This window comes from Bombus vosnesenskii, unplaced genomic scaffold (genome assembly GCF_011952255.1).
Source record: "Bombus vosnesenskii isolate JDL3184/JDL3185 unplaced genomic scaffold, Bvos_JDL3184-5_v1.1 scf7180000013272, whole genome shotgun sequence".
In the NCBI taxonomy this organism is placed as follows: domain Eukaryota; kingdom Metazoa; phylum Arthropoda; class Insecta; order Hymenoptera; family Apidae; genus Bombus; species Bombus vosnesenskii.
The window spans coordinates 4,774,590-4,798,190 of NW_022882930.1; the positions used below are offsets into that span (position 1 = coordinate 4,774,590).

Sequence of the window (23,601 nt, forward strand, 5' to 3'; positions counted from 1 at the left end):
GATAAGGATGGAAGGATAGTAACTATGGTTATTTCTCGACAATGCACCTAGATCGTGGATGAAAATAGATTTTTAGTTGTGAAGTCACACGGATGCTCTAGATATAATTCGTGGCAATTCCGTGAGTGAATTGGCAGCCATTTTTAAACTGCTTACTTAGTATAATAGAGTAGGAAGGATATGAATAATGAGAAATCGGATCACGAGATAATAATATGTAAACGCGTGATAGATTAAATGTAGCGTGAATCGGGCGTGAAGACGGAGGAAAGGACGATACGGAATTTGTCGAAGTGTGAATATTCGTTTCGAGTGGACGGTACTCGAGCGAATATACTTCTTCCCCGTGAAAATTGATGAAATGGTGAACTGTCAACACCTCTACAAAATGAGAATATGAATATAATTCGAACAACCGTAAAGAATAATAATCGGTCGGGTCTGAAAGGTAATCGTGACGATTTTTAATAGGGATTATTAGTTCAAAGCCGAGAGGCCCCGGCTAAGAGCGATGTCGGTTTTAACATGCAAGAGAACAACGAATGCAAAGATCGTGGCTCTCGAATGCTAAGTTCCTATAATAATGGCAGATAATGTACACAGAAAATCGCATAAGCTATCGGATGGTAGTAGAAAAATATCGAATCCAGTGCATCGTACGACCACCGAGACGATTCGGTTAGGAGAGCCAGAGAAATTGTACCAGCCGGTTAGTTTGACCAGTTCGAGCAACGTGACGGCCAGTAACCAGTGTCGAAAAAAGACATCCTCCTTCCAAATAACAAGCGTTACCGTTGGTTCTCGTATGAGCAATGATGCCGGCGAAGATTCGAACGATGATCTCGATGAGTCGCATACGGAGGACAATTCAGTCGAACACTCGCGTACCACCGACATGGACATTGAAACACCTAGCTATTCGGAAGACACCTTCTCCAAAGAGGATGTATTCTTTAATACAAGTAACGCTGCCCTCAGCACTGCTCCGGTGATTCCTACAAGTTCACAGTATGGCTTGGCAATCGTGCCCTCAGAAGGGAATAACGTTAGTAATTCAGTAAATGATAGTAATATCAATACATTGGATATTACATCTGTTACTGACAACAATATTATCAATTTACTTTCGAGTAATGCCAAACAAGATGCAGATCTACGTGAAGTACATTCGCATGGTAGAAACGAGAGATTTAAAGTGGTCAAGATCGAAAGTACTGAACCTTTTAAAAGGGGCAGATGGACTTGCATGGATTATTTGGATCATACATCGGTTAATCAACCGACAGCAATCAGTACACCTAAAGTGTCTGATCCAAATGAGGTATGCATATCGTATGGGGTTACAGACAGTGGAATCGTTATACCTGATGCACCTAAACAATCAGTCGTATCCGAAGATAAAGGTATGGGCATTGATGCTAATGGACAAGTATCTGTACATACAGATGTGCATACATCGATCGGTGTACCAAACAACCCTACACCAGTTTCAAGTGCTAATTATGCAGTAAGCAATTCCATTCCTCCCAATGCACAGCATAATCCAACGCAAGTTCAAACGCAAACTAAAGTTCAACCACCTTCGCAAATTCCCCAATATTTTCAATCTTCTGCTCAACAATTGGCATCTCAACAACAACAACAAACTGGACAAGGTTCCACGTTACCTTCCAATCTGCAGCCAACCCATCCCAGTAATTTGACTCAACCTCAAAGTATGCCCCAAGGTTCTATTCCTATTATAACACAGACTGGCAATAGCAATGTGACACCCCAACAAAACATACCTCATTCAAAAGAAGATACATATGTGACAGTGAGCACACAAAATCAGTCATTACCAGTTCAAAACGTTTGTCAACCCTCTGTGCAGCAAACACCTGTACCAACATCCCAGGCACCTAATATTCTTGTTACGCAGCAACAGCAACAACATGCTGCTCAACAGCAGCAACAGCAACATCCTCCGACTCAGCAGCAGCCACAACAGCAGCAGCAACCCCAACAGCAGCAGCAACCCCAACAGCAGCAGCAACAGCAGCCTCAACCTCAACAACCATTACAAACACAAAAACCAATGACTCAAATATCTGAGCCGTTGACTGCCATACAAGGAATGCAGGGCATCCAAAATATTCATAAAGTTCCTCAAACAGGTGCACAGCAAACTTCATCAACTATTCATGCTCCTGGAGCACCAGTGCAATCCCAAGTGATCCCACCATCTCAAATGCAATCTTCAACTTCTGGTAGCAACGCCCAAGTACAAATGGCACAGGTATCAGCTACCTGCCAAAATGTTGTAGGAGGTATGCAGCAGGGAAATATGACATTTCATCAACCAGATCCGGAGCAGGATTCTATTTCAGGCATTGTAGCTGGATCCACCACTCAATCAGCTGATACAACTCTTTTAGAATCACTAACTGAAGTCACTCAAGGCAGCGATGAACATCATACCCTCGAAGATAATGAAAGGTACAGTTTATTAAATGTACTTTCAATCACTGAAATTATGTATTCATTAAAACGTTACATATATCTAGTATTATTGGCTAAAGGAATATTCAATTGAAATTTCTTCTTTTAGAAACAGAAAAATAGTTTTTAACAAGACTGTGAATTTACTTGCTGTAGCATATACATATTTTATTAATAAATCTTTGCATGTAACTTTTATTGCAGTATGTCGGGGACTAGTGCTGTAGCAATTGATAATAAGATCGAGCAAGCTATGGTGAGTGTGTCTGCTGTAGGGATAATTATCCGATAACAATAAAAAACAATAATATTGAAGTTAATAGAGTATTTTCTTATAGGATCTTGTCAAGAGTCACTTGATGTTTGCTGTACGGGAAGAAGTTGAAGTACTCAAAGAAAAAATAGCCGAGCTTATGGATCGTATAAATCAATTGGAAGCTGAAAATTCAATCCTGAAAGCACACGCGACTCCAGAAACATTGGCTCAATTGAGCCAATCAACAGCAAAATTACCCCAAAACAATTCAGGAAGTGGTCAATAGGTAACCATTGTACATAAGTTTCTATTAATACTTTGTCAAGTACATAACGGATAATATAATTATTGTATATAACTTTACGATTTTTAGAAATTTATAAACAATGAGATTTATTATATTATACATATTAACATTAGTAATCTTTTTTTTAAGTAAATTAAAGATAATAGATTATTTTTTACTATTTCAGTTTACTGTTTAGGAAATATATATATATATAAATAATAATTTAAATCTGTAAATTCAATTTTCTTTCAAAATGATAATCATTTTGGAAATATATATTGTTACGATCCTAGACAGAAACAAGGACATATATTGAGTGCATGCCAAGATTAAGCAGCATAAATAATGGAGTTGATATTGTTTTATGATAGATTCAAGATTTTGAACATGTTAAAAAAAGAAAGTATATAACAATATGAAATAGGCAGCTAGACATTCCTAGATTATTTTTCCTATTACCTTCGCATTTGGCCAAATTCATTCACCATAAAATTGATTGAAAAGAAAAAATTGATAATTCAACCTAAGAGTTTAATGTTCAAGGAACATTTGTATCATTTTAAATTACATGTGATTTTACATTGATATTTTGTTATCATTTTCAGTCGTAAAAACAGGTTTTTTACGTAAAACTATGTAATTTCCAATATCATTAAATATCAAGTCTCATATTTTGTAATCTGTACTCTCGTGTTGTAGTCTCATTTTTAAAATATGTATTATAATCAACATGCTGAAATCCAGGGAAGCAATTACTACTGGTATGCATTAAAAGAAAATTCTACAATTTCCTGTCAACATTTTATGTTACATCTTAAACATGCCTAATAAAAAATTTTTAATTGTATAATAATTTGTTAAAATTCCTAACAAAGTAGAAAGAGTACTATTATGATAGCAAAAGAAAAGGAAACGGAACAAATTTTAAGACAATCGTTTCTGATGATACGGGGTTGCCATTAATCCATTTTCTTCCATGACTTTTAAGATGTTTTTTATTCACTAAAATGATCACTATAATGACTAAAGATGACACTTTAATATAAAATCTTATTATGATGGAAACCACGTCTTTTTGTTCAGTAAAAGAAATCAGAATTCATAATTACACCTTATAAATTTATAAATGTTATAAATTTTTTTTAGGAAGGAAAAAAATAACAACATACAACTTCTTTTTCGTTTCTTATATCATTATCAATAATGTGACTCCTTTTTAGAGCTATTGCGCACAAACATGGTCACATAGCATATATAATATACATAATATATATATAATATGTTACATTATATATATCTTATGTATACATATAATTATATATATATATAATTATATATATATATATAATATATTATATATAATATATATATATATATATATATATTATATATATATTATATATATGGAATCTATATATTCATACAAATCCGAAATTCTTTGTCTGAATAGCAAGTAGTAGTTTATGTCTTAATATGTGACGAGAGCTGTACAATGGAAGATATAGTCGGGAAATACATGTATTTGCAGTTGGTAGATGATCATCTGCTGGTCGTAATGTCACACTTGGCATTGGTTGAAAACCATCTTCACTTGCTGGTAGTGCAGGAGATCCTGTCCAGAAATATACCTAAAATACAAGTGTAAAGAGATAAAAGATGCATCATTTATAAAAAGTAGAGCAAAGACAATTTTTTCTTACTAGTAAAAATGTTTGAGTGTGATTTCTTACCAAGTCTTGTCGTTCTGAATGAGACATTTTCTCAACAATAGACCACAACCAGCGTTTAAATTTAGCTAATCTATCGGCAGGTTCTCCTGATTCGTCGTTGAAGGAAGTGTACGATATCAAAACGGAAACGTTAATATCACCGACCCCATTTAACAGAAGCCTTAAGTCTTCGGATGTTAAACCATCGAGCGCTCCTTCGGGTAGCACGTCAAACACTCCTTCTCTCATTGCATGCAAAGCTTTCTCTTGTACCTTAATCATACGAACTTCCGCGTATTTGCGTACATAATCGTAAACATTACTTGCTGTCACTTCTATATCACGTCCGTTAGGAATAAGTTCAATCGATCCACCTCCTTCTTCGGGACACAAATCAATACTAGAACAATCAAGAGTGTTATATACCATGGCTAAGACAAAATGCGAGAAATGTTAGAAACGACTCTTCGAAAATAAGCGATTGAAATATTTCAGGTACACGCTTACCTGAATGTAAGATCAAGAGCAGAGAATAGACTGTTACTATCCTTGGTTTCGGAATCAATAACGAGTTGCCTTAAGCTTTCATAGATTACAGAGTCAAAAAATGCAAGATCGTGGAAACGGATCGGTCTTCCCAAAATGTATTTTATTACATGACGATTCAAAAATATTGGGCACAACTCGTTTTGCAAAAGACACAATCCTATAAGTCTGATAACAAATTTTTCTTTTAATTTCACCAGTTAATAGTTTACGATTATTTTTATTATATTATAATTTGATTAATTGTTATTTATATCATTACCAACCTGCCCACATTTCTGAATGCGTTCAACCGCTCGTAACTGGCTCTTCCCTGTCGTGGAGTGTAAAAACCTCTCTTTCCCGGGGAATAGAAAAGAGGAGCATTGTCTTCGGTATCATCCAAAATACTGTTCTCAATCTTTTTCTTATTAGCCCCACAACGTGCGATCAAGCTGAATACATCGAGATCCAACAACGCTTCCCTTGCTGACTCCTGACTATGACTACGGATTAATTCAAATGCTTCCTCTACTTTTTGCCGCAGAGCGTCTTCTGAAGCTAGTAACATCAACAGCTGTGCAGGGGACAACTCTAACAGCATACCAGTTATTTTAGCAGCTAATGCGGGTTGCAATGCATAAACCTGTACAAGGTAACAATAGTGTGTTATTGTGAAAAACTAAGTACTATCATTATTATTAATTACTTTTGGATATAGCCTGTCCCCGAGTTGTTGTTGATGCATGGTCAAGTGATCATTATTTGGGTGACTAACAGGTAACGGATGGGAATTGGAGGATGAACTACCAGCTCCAGAATTACCGCTTCCTTCAACAGAACTGGATGGATGAAAAACTCGAGCTTCAAAAGACAATGCTCTACGCGTCTCTCGACATTTTCCAGAAGATCGAGGATTCTGAAATAAGATATCTCTTGTAAAAAAAGAAGAACAGAAGAACATTGCCTTTCTTCTTTTTTATTTTTTATAATAATTATACTTACTTGTCGTCTTAAATCATGATCACGATCTCTACTTTTTAGCTTCCGAAGTACATTATATTGTGTATATTTTGATCCCACTTGTGCTGCTTCGAGATTAGGCAGTTTTTCATTTGCAAGCAATGCCTTTAAAAAAAAATATACGTGTACGCTATATTTTTAAGATAAGAAACAAAGATGATTCCTATTGTAATATTACAAACCTCGGCAATCGCGGTATAAAAGCTTCTAGTTACACCAGTCCCTTCACCAGGTTCATCCTTGAAAGTTACTTTAACACGATGCACGGCTAACGGCGGTGCATTAGTGGCACGCCTATTATATAAATTGTAATGTGTATTTAATTCCTTCATCGTTTGCACTAATAGTTGTGTTCTGTCCCGTTCGACCTTTAAAAAGTTTAATTTATATTATACTCAATATATTTCATTCGTTTAAATAATTAAAAATTATTGTACTTAATTACTTTTAACAAATTAATGTCTCTTTGCTGTGCATTCCGAAGTTTCTCCATATCTCTACGGAATTTCGCTTCTTTTACTTGGAAACCTCCTAATTCGGATACAACTGAACCAGCTTCTAATCCTACATCTTCCATGAAAACTCGTCCAAACAAATCAAGAGATAAGCTCCAACGACCCAATAAAATGTTATGTGATATATTAGATCCAATAGACGAGACTGGATTTGTTTCAATCGTTTCATGAGTCATGGACGCATCTTGATTTGAACCAGATGTGTCCATCTCCTCCGTTACATTCTGTATTGCTTCATTTGCCGTAGACATCATTTCTGACGCACCAGCTTTATTTAAACTCGATTCCTTTAAAATTGAAACACAACATTATTGCACCTAATTTACCAGAAAAACTTTTCTTTTGTGCGTTCATGAATTTCTGTAATTTGTAACTCTCTCTTATCTTAACTTTATTAAAAGCAAATTCTATATATTTACCGAAACAGTTCCAGCTCTAACAATAACGCTTCTATTCGTTTTACAGATATCCTTATTGGTTTTGGTACTTCCCGATGCTTGATCACTTTGATTATTAGTAGAAACGATGATTGGAGCTCGATCAATTTGCTCCGCAGCAAATGTGTGATTGAATGATTTTGCCTTTTCCTATAATATTAAAAGTAAATCTACATATTTTATCTTTCAACGAAAGGAACTGTGCCATATAAGATTTAGTAGAAATGTAAGAATGACATCCTATTGTTACAAAAATAATAACTTAAAAGTAGGATTACTTACAACAATAAGATAAAATTTAGACTAAAATAAACGCCGTTTTCCGTGCAAAAATTTGAACACAAAAATACAAAAATTAAAAAATAAAATAAAAAAAATAAAAAATATAAATGCCGTGAGTGGATAAATTTAATTAGCTTTCCTATGTAAAGGGAACATTACCGTATGCTTTGTAGACGTCGAATCTCCGATCGTTACAGAGCTACGTCTTGCATCTGACGATGCAAAGGCAGATCTTTGAATAATTTGACTAAATGTCGGTGTGGGGATATTCTGATTATCAGCACCACGTGCAGACAGACTAAGTCTTGTGGGTAATCCCTCTAACGGATTTTGATTAGGACCTGCACTTGTTGCTGGTTGTCTTGGTATACCAAAGAGATCCTCTCGCTTTGAATGGGGTTGCAATAGATGTGGTTGATCAGCTAATGGTAAGGCCTCGCTCATGACAGTATCAAAGGGATCAAGGGGAGGGCAACCAAGACATAAGGTGGAGTCTGATCTTTGTAAAAAGGGATGCTTTCTTCCTTTTGGTGTACTGTTACTATTATTTCCTGATCCGCAACTAGGAACCTGAAGTAAATCAGGATAATCAACGGAATCTGTCTCCAACGCAGTGGGAACTGGAGAACTATATTCTTCTCCCTCGTCATTATCATTTTCATCCTGTAATGTGAAATATCATAATCTGTGTTAAACACACGTTGATTACAAGGAAAACCCAATTCAATACAAACCTGATCATTCCAACTTGAATAATTTGACGATTCCTTTTGAGTCTCTCCTCGTGATGACATTGGTTCTGATAGTGGCGAACGCATATAATATACTAACGCATCGAAAACGTATGCTACATGTCTTAGTGCAGAAACATCTAATACTGGCAAGCTATCCCTGTGTTCGGCATTGTGAGCACGCATTAAGGACAGGCAATAAGACAAAAATTCACGTCTTGCCAAGTATACATCGCCACCTAAAAATAATACTTATTAGCCACTATTCTATTCCCAAAAATGTAATTGCAACGCATTTGAGCATTTCTTAAAGGGAAAATTTCATTAGAATGATAAAGATAACAGATGATACCTTCGCGTTCTCTACTGTTTCTTGAAGGTTCGCCAACGCCTGCAAAACCAACGGTGAGTCTTGTAGAAGCTTGTGGAGTGGAGATATTGGAGCTCGTAGCGATACCACTGCGTTGATTCCGACCTGTATTGGATTGTAGCGTCAACGACAGAGCCGCTGTATTTAACAATCCAGAGAAATTGCCTCCAGGCAAAGATGAAGCATTGTTTAGTGGATGTTCTGGATGCGTAGGATCCGCACTACGTGTCAGAGACACACCAAATCTTAGTTGTGCCTCCGTGGCATCCATAACTGTGAGCAGCCAATCCCACGTGGGTTTCAAGTGCCCCTCGAGATACATCTGTAATCATCAAAATTATCATGTTGTTCTAAATTTATTCAATTTTAACCGTTTGAGTCCTACTGTTTGAGTCTTTGAAGAAACATGGTCGAAAAATCCTGAACAGCGCGATAGCGCTTGTCTTAATCGATTGCGAAGAGAAATAAGCGGCGCAATAGCGCTCGTCATATTTGTTATTTTTATGAAATACATCTATATTATTATATATGCGTACTATTAGTTTATAAATATTTGAAGCTTTGTTCAATAAAAATTATAGAAAAGATAACAATGAAATACAAAATACCGTCAGTCATCCGTAACGTTCAAATGTATGGAGACTTTTCGATACAAAATTTAAATAGCGATCGCGTTGCTTGGGACTCAAACGCTTAATTATTAAACGTCATATTATAAAAAAGTTATACCTGCAGGTTGAGCGCATCTTGATAAGTAATTTCCATTAATCGCGGCAAAGAAGGCGCTAATGTTTTATAATCTTGCATCATAACCAAAAGATCAGCTATCTGTCGAATAACAATTCCAAATGCACGTGCCAAACAAGTAGTACTAGTACCCATAATTATAGGTTCTTGTGCAGCTGCAACAGCAGATGTTGCAGTAGTGCGTCTTAAAGATGTAGAGTCAATAAAAACCAGGTTACTGCCACCTGTTACCCGTAATCCAGCTGTACGCATACTTGAGTCGCGATTACGTATCGCCCATTGCATAGAAACAGGCGCGAGATTATTACGATGTAAATGGCCAGATGAACCACTGTAATCAAGTATCAGTAACATAAAAATGATTTTTATAAATGCGCTTAGAAGAAAGATTAATGTTTTAATTGTAAGGGTATTGCTGCAAAATTCTTTTAATGTATCTGTGCAATGCATATATAATACAGTACCTATAGTTGATTCAGAAAATATAGCGAGGTTATATATACATTTGTAGTTTTCGACTCAATTGGTTTTTCGACCTTGCTATATTTCTTTAATGAGTACAAGACCATCGATGTTACTTGAGAGAAAGACAGTAGTTTTACCTTCGTCGTTCCAATTGATCATCACCAATTTGAAAATCTTCATTATCTTGTTCGTCAGTTTCTCCTGCTTCACTTTCATCGTCTTCCTGCTGGCTTGATTCTCCAGATTCATCTTCCGGGAATAATAAGATAGATCCCATTCCACCATCAGAGCCTGCTGTAGCACCAGTTTGTACACTACGCTGCGCAGATGCTGCATCTTGATTGCTATGATTGTCATCGGAGTCCGATTCTGTTTCCGCTTCCGCCAAAAGATCGAGCTCTGTATCGGATTCGCCATCTCCTGCCTGTTCCTCACCTACACCTCCGCCATTGCTATCAATCTCACCTAATGGTTGACCAGGGACAGTTCCAGAAACCCCAGATTCTTCATGTTCGCTAATGTCGCCATCAACATCCATAGGAACTTCTATTCATACATAAAGATTATTATAAAATCAAAGTTAGAGAAAATTAAATATAATTTTATAATATTTTAAGCAGGATAACGGGGGCACAAAATTAACATAATCGATAAGATTTGATAATGGAAATACTACCAATTCAAAATAATTTTTTGGAGAAAATGGACACTTCTATCATTTCTAACAATTTTTTAGATGTAAAACTCCCGGTTACATTATTTTTATATTAATTTATACATTAATTCGCAAGACATACCTTCACCAGTTTCTGCCTCATCCATAGCAGAAACATCCCTGGCAATAGTAATATTATTATTTCCTTGTTGCGTTTGTAAAGTAGCATCCAGAGTTTGGGAACTAACACCACTATGAGGTATTAGTGGCTCGATAGAAAACAACTCTTCAGAGCCATTGATTACTTCCATTGCTGAGCTCGTCAATGTAAATGGTGCTGTTGGGCGAGCAACACCTAATCTCACGGGTGCTATCAGTGAATCAGCAGTTTCACATAATTCTTCAACAGCTAATTTAATCAATGCTTGGAACACTTTACGACATTTCATTAGAGGTTGCAATGCCTGGCTAGTACTGAAATATGTTTTAAAACATCTGAATAGATAAAAAAAATAAAAATCGCTTAGCTAAAGTAAAATATATCGTACTTTCTTCGTTTTGTCGTATTCGGTGCCATTTCTATTGTGAAGATCACAAATATTCGGGCCACAGATCGAACAAATCGACGAGCAACATTATTTGCTTCTTCTTGTCGTCCGGATATAGTATCATTTTGTAATTCTCGTATTAGAGTTGTCAGAAGAGTATCGAGCATCTGCGAAAAAATTATATTACATTATGAATGTTTTCTAATATATTAGACATATAAGATAAAACTAATATTTTTTTTACCTCTGCACTACACTTAAATAATAGCGAGTGAGTAAATTTATCGAGTAGAGCAGTACCGCTTTGACGACATAATTGGCCTTGATCTCCAAATAACTGTTCATTTCCATGTGCAGAAACTCCTGACATAATCATACATTGAACAGCTGGCCAATCATCCAATAATCTTTCCAACGCTTTTCGATTAAAGCGAGGAGGTTCTAAATCGTGATCTGGCATATCTGGTACATAAGTATCTAATCCTGTTAATGATTAACTTTTAACTTCTATTTTTTATATAAATTACTCTTTTTCTAAGTAAAAAATGTTACCATCTGAGGAAGGCCCTTTTCGACTTGCAGATGCTGAGCGTTGCCGCAGTGCAGAACGGTACTGCCGTTGTTCGATCAATTGTCTTCCAACAGTCTGAACCAAGAAGAGTAAAATACTTTCTCCCCTATAAAATTAAGAAAAGTAATTTATTTTAATTTTATTAATCAATTTCTCGCATATTTATTTACCGTGAGTTTATCTTCGTGACAAGATCAGTATTCACTACGAGACGACAAAGGAGTTCGTAACGAGCACCTTGATGACCCGCAATGAGTGCTCGACATTTGCACTTTTCCCAGCAATCACAATAAGCTGTAGGGGATGTTATCTTTATTCTGCAATCATGTCCTCTGTGACAAACGCGAGCACATTCTGTACAGCAACACAAAGATCCAATCAAGCCGCAAGTTTTGCATTCGAAAATATCTTGGTCGATGTGTTGAGTCCCAGTCCATGTGAAACTGCATGTATCGTTGCAACATGTAACGAATAATGGCGATAAATCTGGATTAGCATCCGCAGGAAGTATCATAGCTGAACATTCTTTCTGATCTCTTCCAACCCTTTGAATAATGTCTAATAAAATGAGAGCTGCGTGATATGCCCGAACTGATACAGCAAGCATTAATGGTGTCTGACCTTGAATATCCCTGTTAAAACAAACATTCAAATATTTTTTTCCAACTATAAAAATATTTTACTCATTACTAATTGATATAATCACTTTGCCGTAAGTAGTTCTTTCAGGTGAGGTGCTAACACGCTACTTTCACACATATACTTTAATATAAGTAATGCATTATTTCTTCTTTCCACAGAGTCTATGATGTAGGTGTTATTTGATGTTGCTCCGACACCTGAAAGCAGCAAGATATTTATTTAGCAATGTGTAACAGAAGTTAAAAATTACAAAAAAAAAAGAAAGAATAAAAAAGCGTTTGATACACTTTTACCTGATTTGTTCATCATTGATATGCTAGCAGTACCAATGCTAAGCAAACTGTCTTCTTCTCCTGACGTATTATCAAAAGCTTCTGGTGGCCAAGTTAAAGTTGGAATTGGTTCCTCAATAGGTGCAGATGGACCATCAACAGTGTTTGAAACTAACTCACGTTCAATACCTTCCAAACAAAATAATAAATTAAAATAAACAATTTACAATTTCTCATATATTTATATTAAAGAACAAATTTAATACCTTGATCATTTTCTTTATTCGAGGTTGGTGAGCACATACTAATGCAAGCATGCAAAATATTGCGATTACCATCGCAACGTTCCATTAATATTGATTGAATCTGTGCTGCATTGTTTTTGTGATCTTGTTCCAAATTGCAAAATACTTGCTTAATACTCTCATAATCGCACCTTAATATTCGTGGCATTAATAAGAGATTATCAAATACTAATGCAATAACTGCAACTTGATTTTTCATATTGGTTGAATTTGAACAAGTCGGTATGGGAATAGTTGAAGCACCAATGCACAGAACTGGAACTAAATCCAACCAATTTGGATCACGGATAGCATCGGCGCAATCCTTTGCTAATGGATAGATAGTATTATTTCCATCTCTAAGTATCATGGAACACTCTATGTTCTCTCCTGAACTTGTCAGGCTGATATTTTGAGGCTGCAGACCCAAGAATGATGATACATCCGATGGAATATAACAATCTTGTACATATCTTCCAGTACTTAAATTATACACGACGTAACTTAATTTGTTTGCACTTTTTACTATTGCATGGATTCCTTGTCCGTCAGTAGCAATGCTCAAAATGCTATCATTTGATCCTTCAACAATATTCACTCTTCTGGGAGTTCGTTGGAAACAGTCTGGAGCTCTTGGATTCATGGATGATTTTATTACCTGTATTTCATCTTTCCTTAATAATCTACAATCAGCTAGCAATTTAATTAACTCTTCAGTTGTTAAATCTTTAAAATCTGAAGTACTGAAATCTTTTTCTTTAATTTCCTTTTCCTTTGCATCTTTCGAGAAGAATTTTACAGCGACATAACAACCGTCAACTTTTATAACTTTACCAATGGGAACTGTTTTTACATCTTCTACAAAAACAACATCCTTTAATTGCCATTCTTCTTCATCTTTTCGCTCTGACTCTCCCTCACTTCGAGGTGCAGCTCGCTTCTGTCTCTTATGACTTGTCGTGATACTGCCAGTATCACTACATGTGCTCGAAGCTGGTGAGGGTGGAGGAGGCATATCAAGGCGATCAGTAGTTTCTTTGTGATTTGTCTTATTAATATTACCCGTTCCATTGTTTCCATTCGTTTCTCGTTTTTCTGTATTAACATTTGGCAAATGAGTTCCAGCTGGTAATATCTTAAATCTGTAAGTGCTATCTAAATTCCATGCTGCTCCTAATAGCTGTCCTACTTTTGGAACTCCATTGGCAATGGTAAAACCTTGAAAATATATCATTTTAGAATATTATAGAATATTATTTTTTAAGCAAATCATAAATACAATTTATTATTTAATAAATTACCTATTGCTCCAGGATGATATATGGGACTATTTTTCATACAAACATGTGCGCCATAACTAATATCGTTTGATGAAACTGTGGATGATCTATGTTTGCGCGATTTAGCCTTATATTTTTCCCATAATTTTTTGCGTTGTGCAAAAGGTAATACACCCCTGTGTAAATGAAAATATAATAATCGACATCAGTTTTTTGTATTTGAAATAAAAATAGTTAAAAAAATTGTAATATTTCAACTTACCACCAATACAATGCACCACTTTCAAGTTTAGCAACCGTATACAAAGCACAGGTATGAAGGGATACTATTTTGTCCAATGTAAATTCTGTAAAAGTTTGAGCTGGATGTTCGAGACGAGAAGCGACATGACCTACAAGTTCATCAAGCCAAGTAGCTACTTTGCCAGATTCAGTACTAATAGAACATCGAATAGCTGTTGCGGATATATTAACTATCTTTTCTGTGGTTACTGCCAACCATGGAGCTTTCGGATGATGTATATTTGGATTCTACAATGAGCATTATTTTAATTTTTTCTTTGTTTTCAATTTATAATATTGCTCACATAAAATACTGAAACAAAATTTATTTTAAATACCTCTGCATGTTTGTATGGTTCAGATTCCGACCATTTCCACTGATACAATTGTCCCCCAGCAGAAACAGCAATTAATTCACTATACAGCGAGGCTATTTGTACAAAACGAGGGGCAAGATCACTACTACGTTCATGCCACCACTCTAATTCTTCTGATATCCATAATGGACTTTGAGCAGCTAACTCTTTTTTTTTATTATCTAAGAAATTTTTCAAATATATAATCAAAATATCCGTGGTTACAATTCGTAGATATTAAAAAATAATTTTCTAAAATTTTAATTGTACCAGAATCTTTGTCCCAAGAATCTTTAAGTGCTGATTCCAGCCAACGTCTTGGACCACAGTATTGACGATCCCTCCATTTACTGAAATTGTCTCGATCTCTATCCCGCTCAGAAGTACGTTCACCTTCTCTGTCATTACCTATTCTGCGTGAAGAACTACCCCGGCTAAAAAATGCAAACATTAAAAATATACATCTCTTACAAACAATTTCAAAAGCAATTCGGACTAATTACTTTCTCATTCCTGTATATCCAAACATGTCTTCAGGAAACATAGAATCTGCATCAATGATAACAGAATGCTCATTGCTGAATCCACCATCTAGTAATGAAATGAGATCTTCCGGAACGTAGGTATCTGCTGCATCTTCAGCATCATCACCTTCCTCATCATCCCGTGACAGTAAATTATTTACTGCTAAGTTTACATCTAAATTTGTACGCTACAAAATATATTTCAATATTAAACTAGCAAAATCATAATGATACAAGGATCGGTACACTAATTTCTTCAATCGGACAAACCTGTAATTCTCTAATAATAAGATTGCGACTTTTTCCCTGTAATACCACTTGAGCCTGTGTAATAAGATCTTCTGGTACAAATGGAGCTGGTACAGATGCAATAGGACGTGAACTGCTACCACTTCCTCCACCCATAATTACACCTGGAGGACCTATCCTGCCTCCACTGCTACTTCCTCCATTACTACCACCTCCACGAATGGCAGAACTGCCACGCATGATTCGTGCACGTGATCTGGACATTCCTGCTCTACTTCCACTTCCACTACTAGTACCACCATTTGGTGCTGAATTGGAGTTATCAACATGGTTTTTGTTTGTGCTAGGATAATAGAAGAATATGTATGTTATTTCATTTGTGGGATAACACAGTGAATATGTTGTTCACAACTAATCACAACAACATTGTCAATAAACTTCATTTCTTTTTATAACTTACTTTCGATTTGGTTCATTTTTGCTTAAATCCAATCTATCTGATAATACTGTAAATGCAACTCTACAAATTTTATGGTCTTCTGTAAGAAGAGCAATGTGTGTTGGGCCAACCACAATATGTTTTACTGCAACCTTCAATCCACTAAATGCTGGTAATGTTACAAATCCATATCTGTTGATTTTTTCTGCCACTTCCTTCAATCTAAAAAAACATGTAAAAGAAAAATTAACTACTCCAGTAACATATATGCTCACTTTAACTAAGGTTTATTTATTATATATAAATAAATTATATATATTCACATTACTAGAACATACGAATACATGTATCATAGTATTTTATGATAAATATTGAAAAAATCCTTTTTCAATTTTATACTGTGTAGCAACAAAAAATATACCAATTTTTGGATAACAATATAGAGTACTATTGTTGTATACATAATAAATACTATGTATAAATTTGTATTATATATGAAAATATTAGAATGTATGGATGAAACAATAAATTATTCTTCTTCTACTTCACACAAAATTAAATTATACAAACCCATATTAAAATATTAAATACACAAAATATAAAATAAGAAAATGATGATACAACATTACATAAAAATTTACAAATATTTATTGAATGAAATAGGAAGGTCATTATCTATGGATATATTTGATCATAAATAATTATATTTACAAAAACTACATTTTGTCCTTGTAACCTACAAATGTGTCCAATAATAGAAACAAATGGAACAAAACATTTATTACCATTTATGTATGCCACATATATAAAATATATTACATGTGATTATATATATAATTTTATATAATGTAATATATAATGTGATAATATATAACATGTATATGTTTATATATAATGTGTATGTGTTTATTATATATATAATATATATAATAAATAATATAAACACACACGCGCGCGCACGTACACGCACACGCGCGAGCGCGTACGCACACACACACACACAGAGGGTAATATATGTATAATATATATAATATACATCTATACAGTAAAGAGAATAATTTTTAAACTAATATATTCAACATTTCATTCTAGATATGTGCATGCTTATTATTTAATACGAACATAACGATGTGACACAAACTTTTAACTTTCAAACGATACATCATCTAACATGCCATTAAATTATACGATACAATGGGCGAGGACCGTTTTAAAATTCAGAAAGGACGAAAAAGCATATAGAACACTATGCTAATTGATATGAGCAAGCATATTTTAGGGACGAATAATGAACGACGATGATTTCAATACGGAGGAGAGACAGACATGCCAAAAAGATATATTATAATAGGAAACCGATAATGGATACATTTTTCCTTACCTATCGTTTAACTGATCATCTGTTCCAGGTAAGGGATGTACAACAAAGTGTATCGACGTCATTTTATCAATGCGTAAACGTATTTCAATATCACGGATATCGTTTTAATAATTCTGTACACACAATTTCACCACACCGTCGAAATGATGTTCAGCCATGTTTCTGAAGAAACAACGAGTTACGTGTTCTTGAAAGTGAACGAACCGAACTTAAGTTCTCCACGTATTCGTAAATGCATTAAAAAATCACGCTCACACGGATTCGATGGCAATCGTTGAGTGAACAAAAATCACGTGTAAAACGAAATATTCGAAGAATGCGTAAGCGTCTTGAACGAAATGCAACCGATCGTCCAGATGCTTCTATTACGTTACTGTATTGGTGTTACAGAAGGAGAATATGTATCATGGCGACCCTCGATTAATGGCGGACTCAACTATTTCACGATCGTTATTTAGATTATACAATGATATCACATTGGAAGATCTTTGAAGATATTTTTAATTCACTACTCATTTAATTAATCGATATAATATAGAAATATTTTTTTCAGTTTCACAATTATCATCATTTAGATGTTATATCATGTTTGTATGTACTAACAATAGTTTCATTACACCACTTTTTCTATAACGTTCAATTGCATACAATGGTTAATACAAGTTATATAATCGTAGTACAATAAATACACTATACTATATATTTACAATAAAATCACGCACGATTTACAATGATTTTAAGGAAATTCTTTTATGGCAAATGTAGTTGAGATGAAAGAACGGATACTGACATGTAATCAAATTTTAACTTCCTATGAGACGAGCGTAAAACTAGCCAATCAGAGAAGAGTTTCACTACACTCCAAAGGAATTAATATTTGATTGAATTGTATATAAAAAAAATTTTTATTTTTAAATAGTTCCATTGATATCAGATTTAATTAGATTTAATAGGGGATTTTCAAAAAAATTAAATTGTGTATTCTGGAATGAAAGGAATTATGAATAAAAATGTCAGTGCATTTTTAATTGAACATTACAAAATTTTTTAAATATCTTTCAATTGTTTACAAAGTTATATAGAAGAAGAAAGAGGAAGGAAGAAGATTAAGTTACAGTCTACATTCCTGTTTCTCAAAACATCTGTTTTTCTTTAATTTTTACATATTGAATTCATTTATACAATACATTATCATTTATAATCTTACTGAAATTTAAAAGCAAGTGTTTTCATTTTGTATATTACAGATTTAAAAAATAATGAGTGATTGTATTAATAAACTATGCACTGTAGTCATTATTATAGACACGAAAAATATGTACAATCTCTGTTTAATTGTAAAAAGTTTACACATTCCCTCATTTTTATTATATAATTTGTGTGAGACAAATATTTGGCATTCAATATATATATCTTGTTAGGCTCTATTTTTTAACATTTTAATACCAATATTTAAATATGTACAGAAACAAGTTAGTAAAATTTGTGTATACTTCATGCATTTTAGCCCAGATGATGTAACATATGGATTATAAAACATGATAGAACAATAATTTATATTTGTAATTAATTGTTCTGGCGTATAAAGATAATTATAATCCTAAGTATAAACAATCAAATTTTTATAATCTACATTTTAATAATGCAAATAACATTTGATTATTCTATGCAAACACATAAATCAAAAATTTATATATGGAAGATTTTACAAAGATCCTGTAGCTTCAAGCTACATAGAATTGAACGTCTAATTTAAGTCACAGAGATTAACATCTATCATCTATGAATTAATATAAAGGTCGCGAATCTCGATAAGAATCTTCTCTTTCAATACCAGTTGCATTGAAAACCATAAAAAAACATGTCAGTTCTCACTTATTCTTCAGTCACAGTAGTATACACATTAATTTTTTCTTAAAGCTTTAACTAAATTCATACCTAAACTATACACTATACAAATTGTTCAGTGCTAGTAGCACTAAGATCAAGTAAACGCCATGCAGCTTTTGGATTAAGTTCGGTAGGATCACGACATAATACCCATATGTAATTGACACGCATTACTTTCTCAGGATTTCCTTCAATAACATTTTTCTTGCCATCTCTCACACACATGATTTGTTGGCATTGGAAACTGATTATTAAAACTGGTCCTTGTTCCATTACTTTACCCATTATTAAATCTATGTTGTTGATATCTGAAATTGAAATATTTAGCTTTATCTGGAATAACCGCATAAAACTAAACATTTTATATGAAATGTAAAAAGTACCTAAAATTTTATTGTCTAATTTATATCCCAGTTTTTCTACTTGTAACAGTGGTTGTGCTATTACTTTGTACGGAGCTTCATGACACCAGTCTTTTAAAATTTCAAGATCCCCCCTTACCATAGCTTCCAGAATATTTGGAATAATGTCTGTTTCACAATATTTTAAAAATTGTATTCTATCGAAGCTGGGATCTAGTCTACAAATTTCTGTTAGTGTTGCAGACAAATCTGTCTTTTGAAACAATCCACCGACTATATCCGTAACCTTCTCCGTTAGTAGCCTAGAGGCACGAATGACAGGATTATCGGATTCTTCGTATTTGATCTTCCATTCTAATATTTTATTCACATATGGATTTTTATCCTTGGAAAAATATAATTATTACAAACATCTGCAGTGCTGCAAATATGTAATATAATTCGATTATTTTAATTATGTACCTTAAAGTTTTGCCATGATTGATAAAATTTAGAATCTTTATGCAATTCAACATCCATAGCCTGTTCATTTGGTTGGACAACTTTGCTATCTACTGATTCTACCACATCTTTTCTTTTCCTCAATACCTTGGGAGCAACATACACTTTTCCTGCAATTTTGATTTAAAAAACATATTATTATAAAGCCTCGTATTTATTTGCAAAAATTGCCTTACCATGCATTCCTTGATGATCTAATTCCTCGCGTACAGCTTCTGCAGTTTGTGATATTGTTTGAAATGCACTTGTTTTACCTAAAGCCTGGCTTTTTTCAGATATTGTTTCTGCTGCTCCTTTTGCAGACTTTGTTATTTCCTCACTCAGTTGACCAGCTTTCTTCCCTAATTCCGTTTTACTTGCTTCTTCAAGAACTTCTTGTACCTATGTGACATTATTCAATTAACTTCCATAACACATATTCTCAACTAACAAATACTAACAAATATTTTCCAATCGTACCTTTCCTTTTAAGGATTCTAACTTTTCTTTAAGAGCTTCAGATCCTTTGGCAGCTTCAGATTCAACTGCTTGAAATTTCTGTCTGGCAGAACGCAATGCTTCTGACTGTTCTAGTTTTTCTGCTTCTTCCCTGAACTTTTTCAAAGACTCCTTCATCTCTTTATTCTTTTGCAATTCATGTTTGATATTTTCAAGAAATTGAGAAAAGAAACTGGGTCTCCTCGCTGGATTCGAATAGAATCTGACCTAAAAAAAAAACACATGGTAATTAATCAGACCTATATACCTTTTTGAAGATATTTTAAAGGGAAACTCACTGATAATCCTTGAATATTTGTGATTTGTGGTAATTGAGACCGTAGTACAACATTGTAAATATGTATTGTTGAACCATCTCTGGGAAGTTTTTTTTTAGATCGGGCAGATCTTGTGATACCAATAAGGCTAGCTTTAGACACAGAAAAATTCTGAAACTATACGAAAAAGATATACACGCATTTCAAGTTCATAGAAAATGAATCTCCTTTCACATAGATAATAATTTACATGGTATAATTTAAAATGATTCTTTTTAATATAATTCTTTTTATATCAAAATATAATATTATTTACTATTTTTTTGTAAGGGAGATATATAGGAATAGGAATTAAGGATTGATAAATTTTTATTATATACAATAGATAATTATTACCATGTTATGCAAGTTTATTTCTTTCGCGTGTAATTATTTATATCATTGTTATTTCGTTAAGAAATTCTGTAAAGGCAGAATATAATATCTCAATTTCAAAAAACTAAACTTTATGATGCAACGGGACCGAAAGTATGAAAGTTATTCAAAAGAACATAACCTAGTTGTGAGAAAAAAATGTGACCGGCTTGAGAATTAAACATTCATGACCTCGGATTAATATAGGAAAAGAAGGACAAGCACGCTTATTTCGTGCCTTCACGTGATTAGAAGATTATGATTCAGTTAGCAATTAGGATTATTTACCATTTTACGAACGATTTATCTGCAACATCGAATATCTTCATAAAATATATTGCGGATAGTGAGAAGGACATCTATCGACAAAAATTAGGACAAATCATGAATATATAATAATTGTATATGTGCCAATGTGATAATTTTACTCAAAAGTATCATATTATCAAATATATAATTAGTAAAAGTTTTCTTATAAATAAAAAGTATACATATTTTTATTCAATTATTTTCACACATTTGTATAATCTTAAATATTTATATTATTGTAATATATATATATATATATATATATATATATATTGCAATAAATGGTATCTACAATAATAAAACTATAAATACAGCAAATTATTATATGATTAATATAATGATCAATCTCCCCTTAATCCTGGTATTCTATATAAAAATTCTCCATCATAATCATAATAACAATCCTTTATCCTATATGTCTTGCCTTTTTTGTAAACACTTTGAGGAATTTTTATATGTTTTGTATATTCCAAATCCATATCCATATATGAGATTCGCTCTTTTACATATGTATCCAAGCTTGCACTTTTGATTTCTGCTTTGGTTGCTACTTTGGATTCAGTTGCATTTGTTCTAACATCCAGCATATTTTCATCAGATAAATTCTTTGGAGTGCTAACACATTTTTCTTCAATATTAGTATCTTTTGTAGTATTATTTAATATGTTAGGACTTACATCTTCTGAATTCTTAGATTCTATATACTTTTTATAAGTATCCAACAATGTTGTCCTTTCTTTATATGATGTCTCATCTGAATTATGTAATTTGTGTTTCAAGAATTCTTCAAAGAGTAATGTTTCCTGTTCTATATCATGCTTTTTTGCATTGTGGATTTTGTTACTTTCAGAGCCATTGCTTGTTTTTGTGACTAATGTTAAATTTTCCTCATTTACTATAGATTTTTTTCTATCTCTATTTGTATTGTTATGTAAGGAAATTACCAGTTCATTTTTCATGATCGCTTTTTCGTTATGCATTTCTCTATGTATAAGACTATTGCTTGTTTTCTTGACTAATCTAGAATCTTTCTCTTTTATTGCATTGGTTATCTTTCTATCTTTGTTTGGAGGATTTTGTGAAGAAATTAATACTTTATCTTCTGTAATTGGTTTCTCCTCAATAGAATCTGCTATAATACTACGAAAAAATGAACTTCTGGGTTTTGGAAATTCTATCTTTGCTGGTATATATTTTTCTGCCAAAGTTTTCCTGTCTGTTAAACTAATTTTTCTATCTTTAAATTTCATTAAATGCTCTTTTAAGTTAGCATTCACTGGTAATTGCCCAGTTTTAAATTGTTTCCAATTTTTAATAACCTTATTGTCGTATGCAAGAATCCTTTCTACTGATTTTGGTTCCCATCTTGATTTCAAGATCTTTTTTATGGTTTCAGGTAAAGCTGGAAAACTTTCACTGAGTCTCTCAGGTGTCCACTCATCAGGATTATCTTCATGCAGCTTCTGTATTTGATCTTTTTCAGCGTATGTAAGAAAATTTGGTTCTACCTCCTTAAAATATTTGCTTTTAATGATACGATGTTTCAGTAGTTTACAATCCTTTTCAGTTTGCCTAAAAATTACAATATATTGAAAATATAATTGATGTATATATATAACTTGATATTTATTTATATATACCTGTCATGATCTGTATAAGACTCAATAATATCAGCAAGATTGGTTTCGTATTGTTTCACATCATTTTCATCAAATTCTTCAAGATTATCTTTAAATTCTCTATTATTTTCGATTTTCATTAGACGTACTTTTCCTCGTACTCCAGCAATTTCAGGTTTAGGTTTAGTGGCATATCTTCTTAACAGCTTAAATGTTATTGCTCTAATGTTATTCATCTTTAAACTCGTTCATTTCTTTTACTATATTATATTAAAAAAATTATCGATATGATACTTGCATACACATAATTTTGGTTATAACCAATATTAACATAAGTTATATATCATATAAGTACTTTATGTCTAAATATTAACTGAAAGAATATATGTGAACCGCGCTAACTGCAGTGGCGCTAACTATAAGTCTTAAGCGTATTTT

The 23,601-nt window shown here is 33.4% G+C and overlaps 4 protein-coding genes across 6 annotated transcripts; 1 reads left to right on the top strand and 3 right to left on the bottom strand.

The window, feature by feature from the left end:
* The first annotated feature begins 45 nt into the window (after positions 1-45).
* LOC117231459 (protein bunched, class 2/F/G isoform) lies at positions 46-6,118 on the top strand. 2 transcript variants are annotated; one of them, XR_004492971.1, is made up of 5 exons: positions 46-2,478; positions 2,686-2,737; positions 2,820-3,023; positions 5,808-5,915; positions 6,041-6,118. XR_004492971.1 is itself a non-coding variant. In XM_033489912.1 (4 exons), exons 1-3 carry the CDS (start codon positions 584-586, stop codon positions 3,021-3,023), a joined length of 2,151 nt encoding a protein of 716 aa, XP_033345803.1. In that variant the 5' UTR covers positions 46-583; the 3' UTR covers positions 3,211-3,879. The 2 variants fall into 2 exon arrangements, 1 of the variants encoding a protein (XP_033345803.1); XM_033489912.1 differs by lacking the exons at positions 5,808-5,915; positions 6,041-6,118 and adding an exon at positions 3,211-3,879.
* On the bottom strand, positions 4,445-17,375 carry LOC117231458 (E3 ubiquitin-protein ligase hyd). 2 transcript variants are annotated; one of them, XM_033489910.1, is made up of 30 exons: positions 17,314-17,375; positions 15,954-16,154; positions 15,515-15,836; positions 15,224-15,432; positions 14,991-15,154; positions 14,703-14,902; positions 14,345-14,613; positions 14,104-14,258; positions 12,785-14,020; positions 12,540-12,707; positions 12,311-12,443; positions 11,775-12,236; positions 11,586-11,710; positions 11,278-11,516; positions 11,034-11,200; positions 10,628-10,959; positions 9,968-10,376; positions 9,348-9,696; positions 8,601-8,940; positions 8,252-8,487; positions 7,677-8,180; positions 7,218-7,385; positions 6,729-7,085; positions 6,466-6,651; positions 6,266-6,388; positions 5,970-6,179; positions 5,548-5,906; positions 5,243-5,449; positions 4,757-5,135; positions 4,445-4,654 (listed from the first exon to the last, which is right to left on the bottom strand). In XM_033489910.1, the coding sequence occupies exons 1-30, from the start codon at positions 17,373-17,375 to the stop codon at positions 4,445-4,447; spliced, it is 8,481 nt and encodes a 2,826-aa protein (XP_033345801.1). The 2 variants fall into 2 exon arrangements, with proteins under 2 accessions (XP_033345801.1, XP_033345800.1); XM_033489909.1 differs by having other exon boundaries at positions 12,534-12,707.
* Positions 17,376-18,419: 1,044 nt separating this feature from the next.
* Positions 18,420-21,614, bottom strand: LOC117231461 (mitochondrial import inner membrane translocase subunit TIM44). Its single transcript, XM_033489914.1, has 7 exons — positions 21,524-21,614; positions 20,843-20,998; positions 20,526-20,771; positions 20,243-20,447; positions 20,028-20,176; positions 19,587-19,950; positions 18,420-19,511 (listed from the first exon to the last, which is right to left on the bottom strand). Exons 1-7 carry the CDS (start codon positions 21,524-21,526, stop codon positions 19,264-19,266), a joined length of 1,371 nt encoding a protein of 456 aa, XP_033345805.1. The 5' UTR covers positions 21,527-21,614; the 3' UTR covers positions 18,420-19,263.
* Positions 21,615-21,815: 201 nt separating this feature from the next.
* LOC117231460 lies at positions 21,816-23,572 on the bottom strand. Its single transcript, XM_033489913.1, has 2 exons — positions 23,185-23,572; positions 21,816-23,116 (listed from the first exon to the last, which is right to left on the bottom strand). The coding sequence occupies exons 1-2, from the start codon at positions 23,397-23,399 to the stop codon at positions 21,886-21,888; spliced, it is 1,446 nt and encodes a 481-aa protein (XP_033345804.1). The 5' UTR covers positions 23,400-23,572; the 3' UTR covers positions 21,816-21,885.
* Positions 23,573-23,601: the final 29 nt, after the last annotated feature.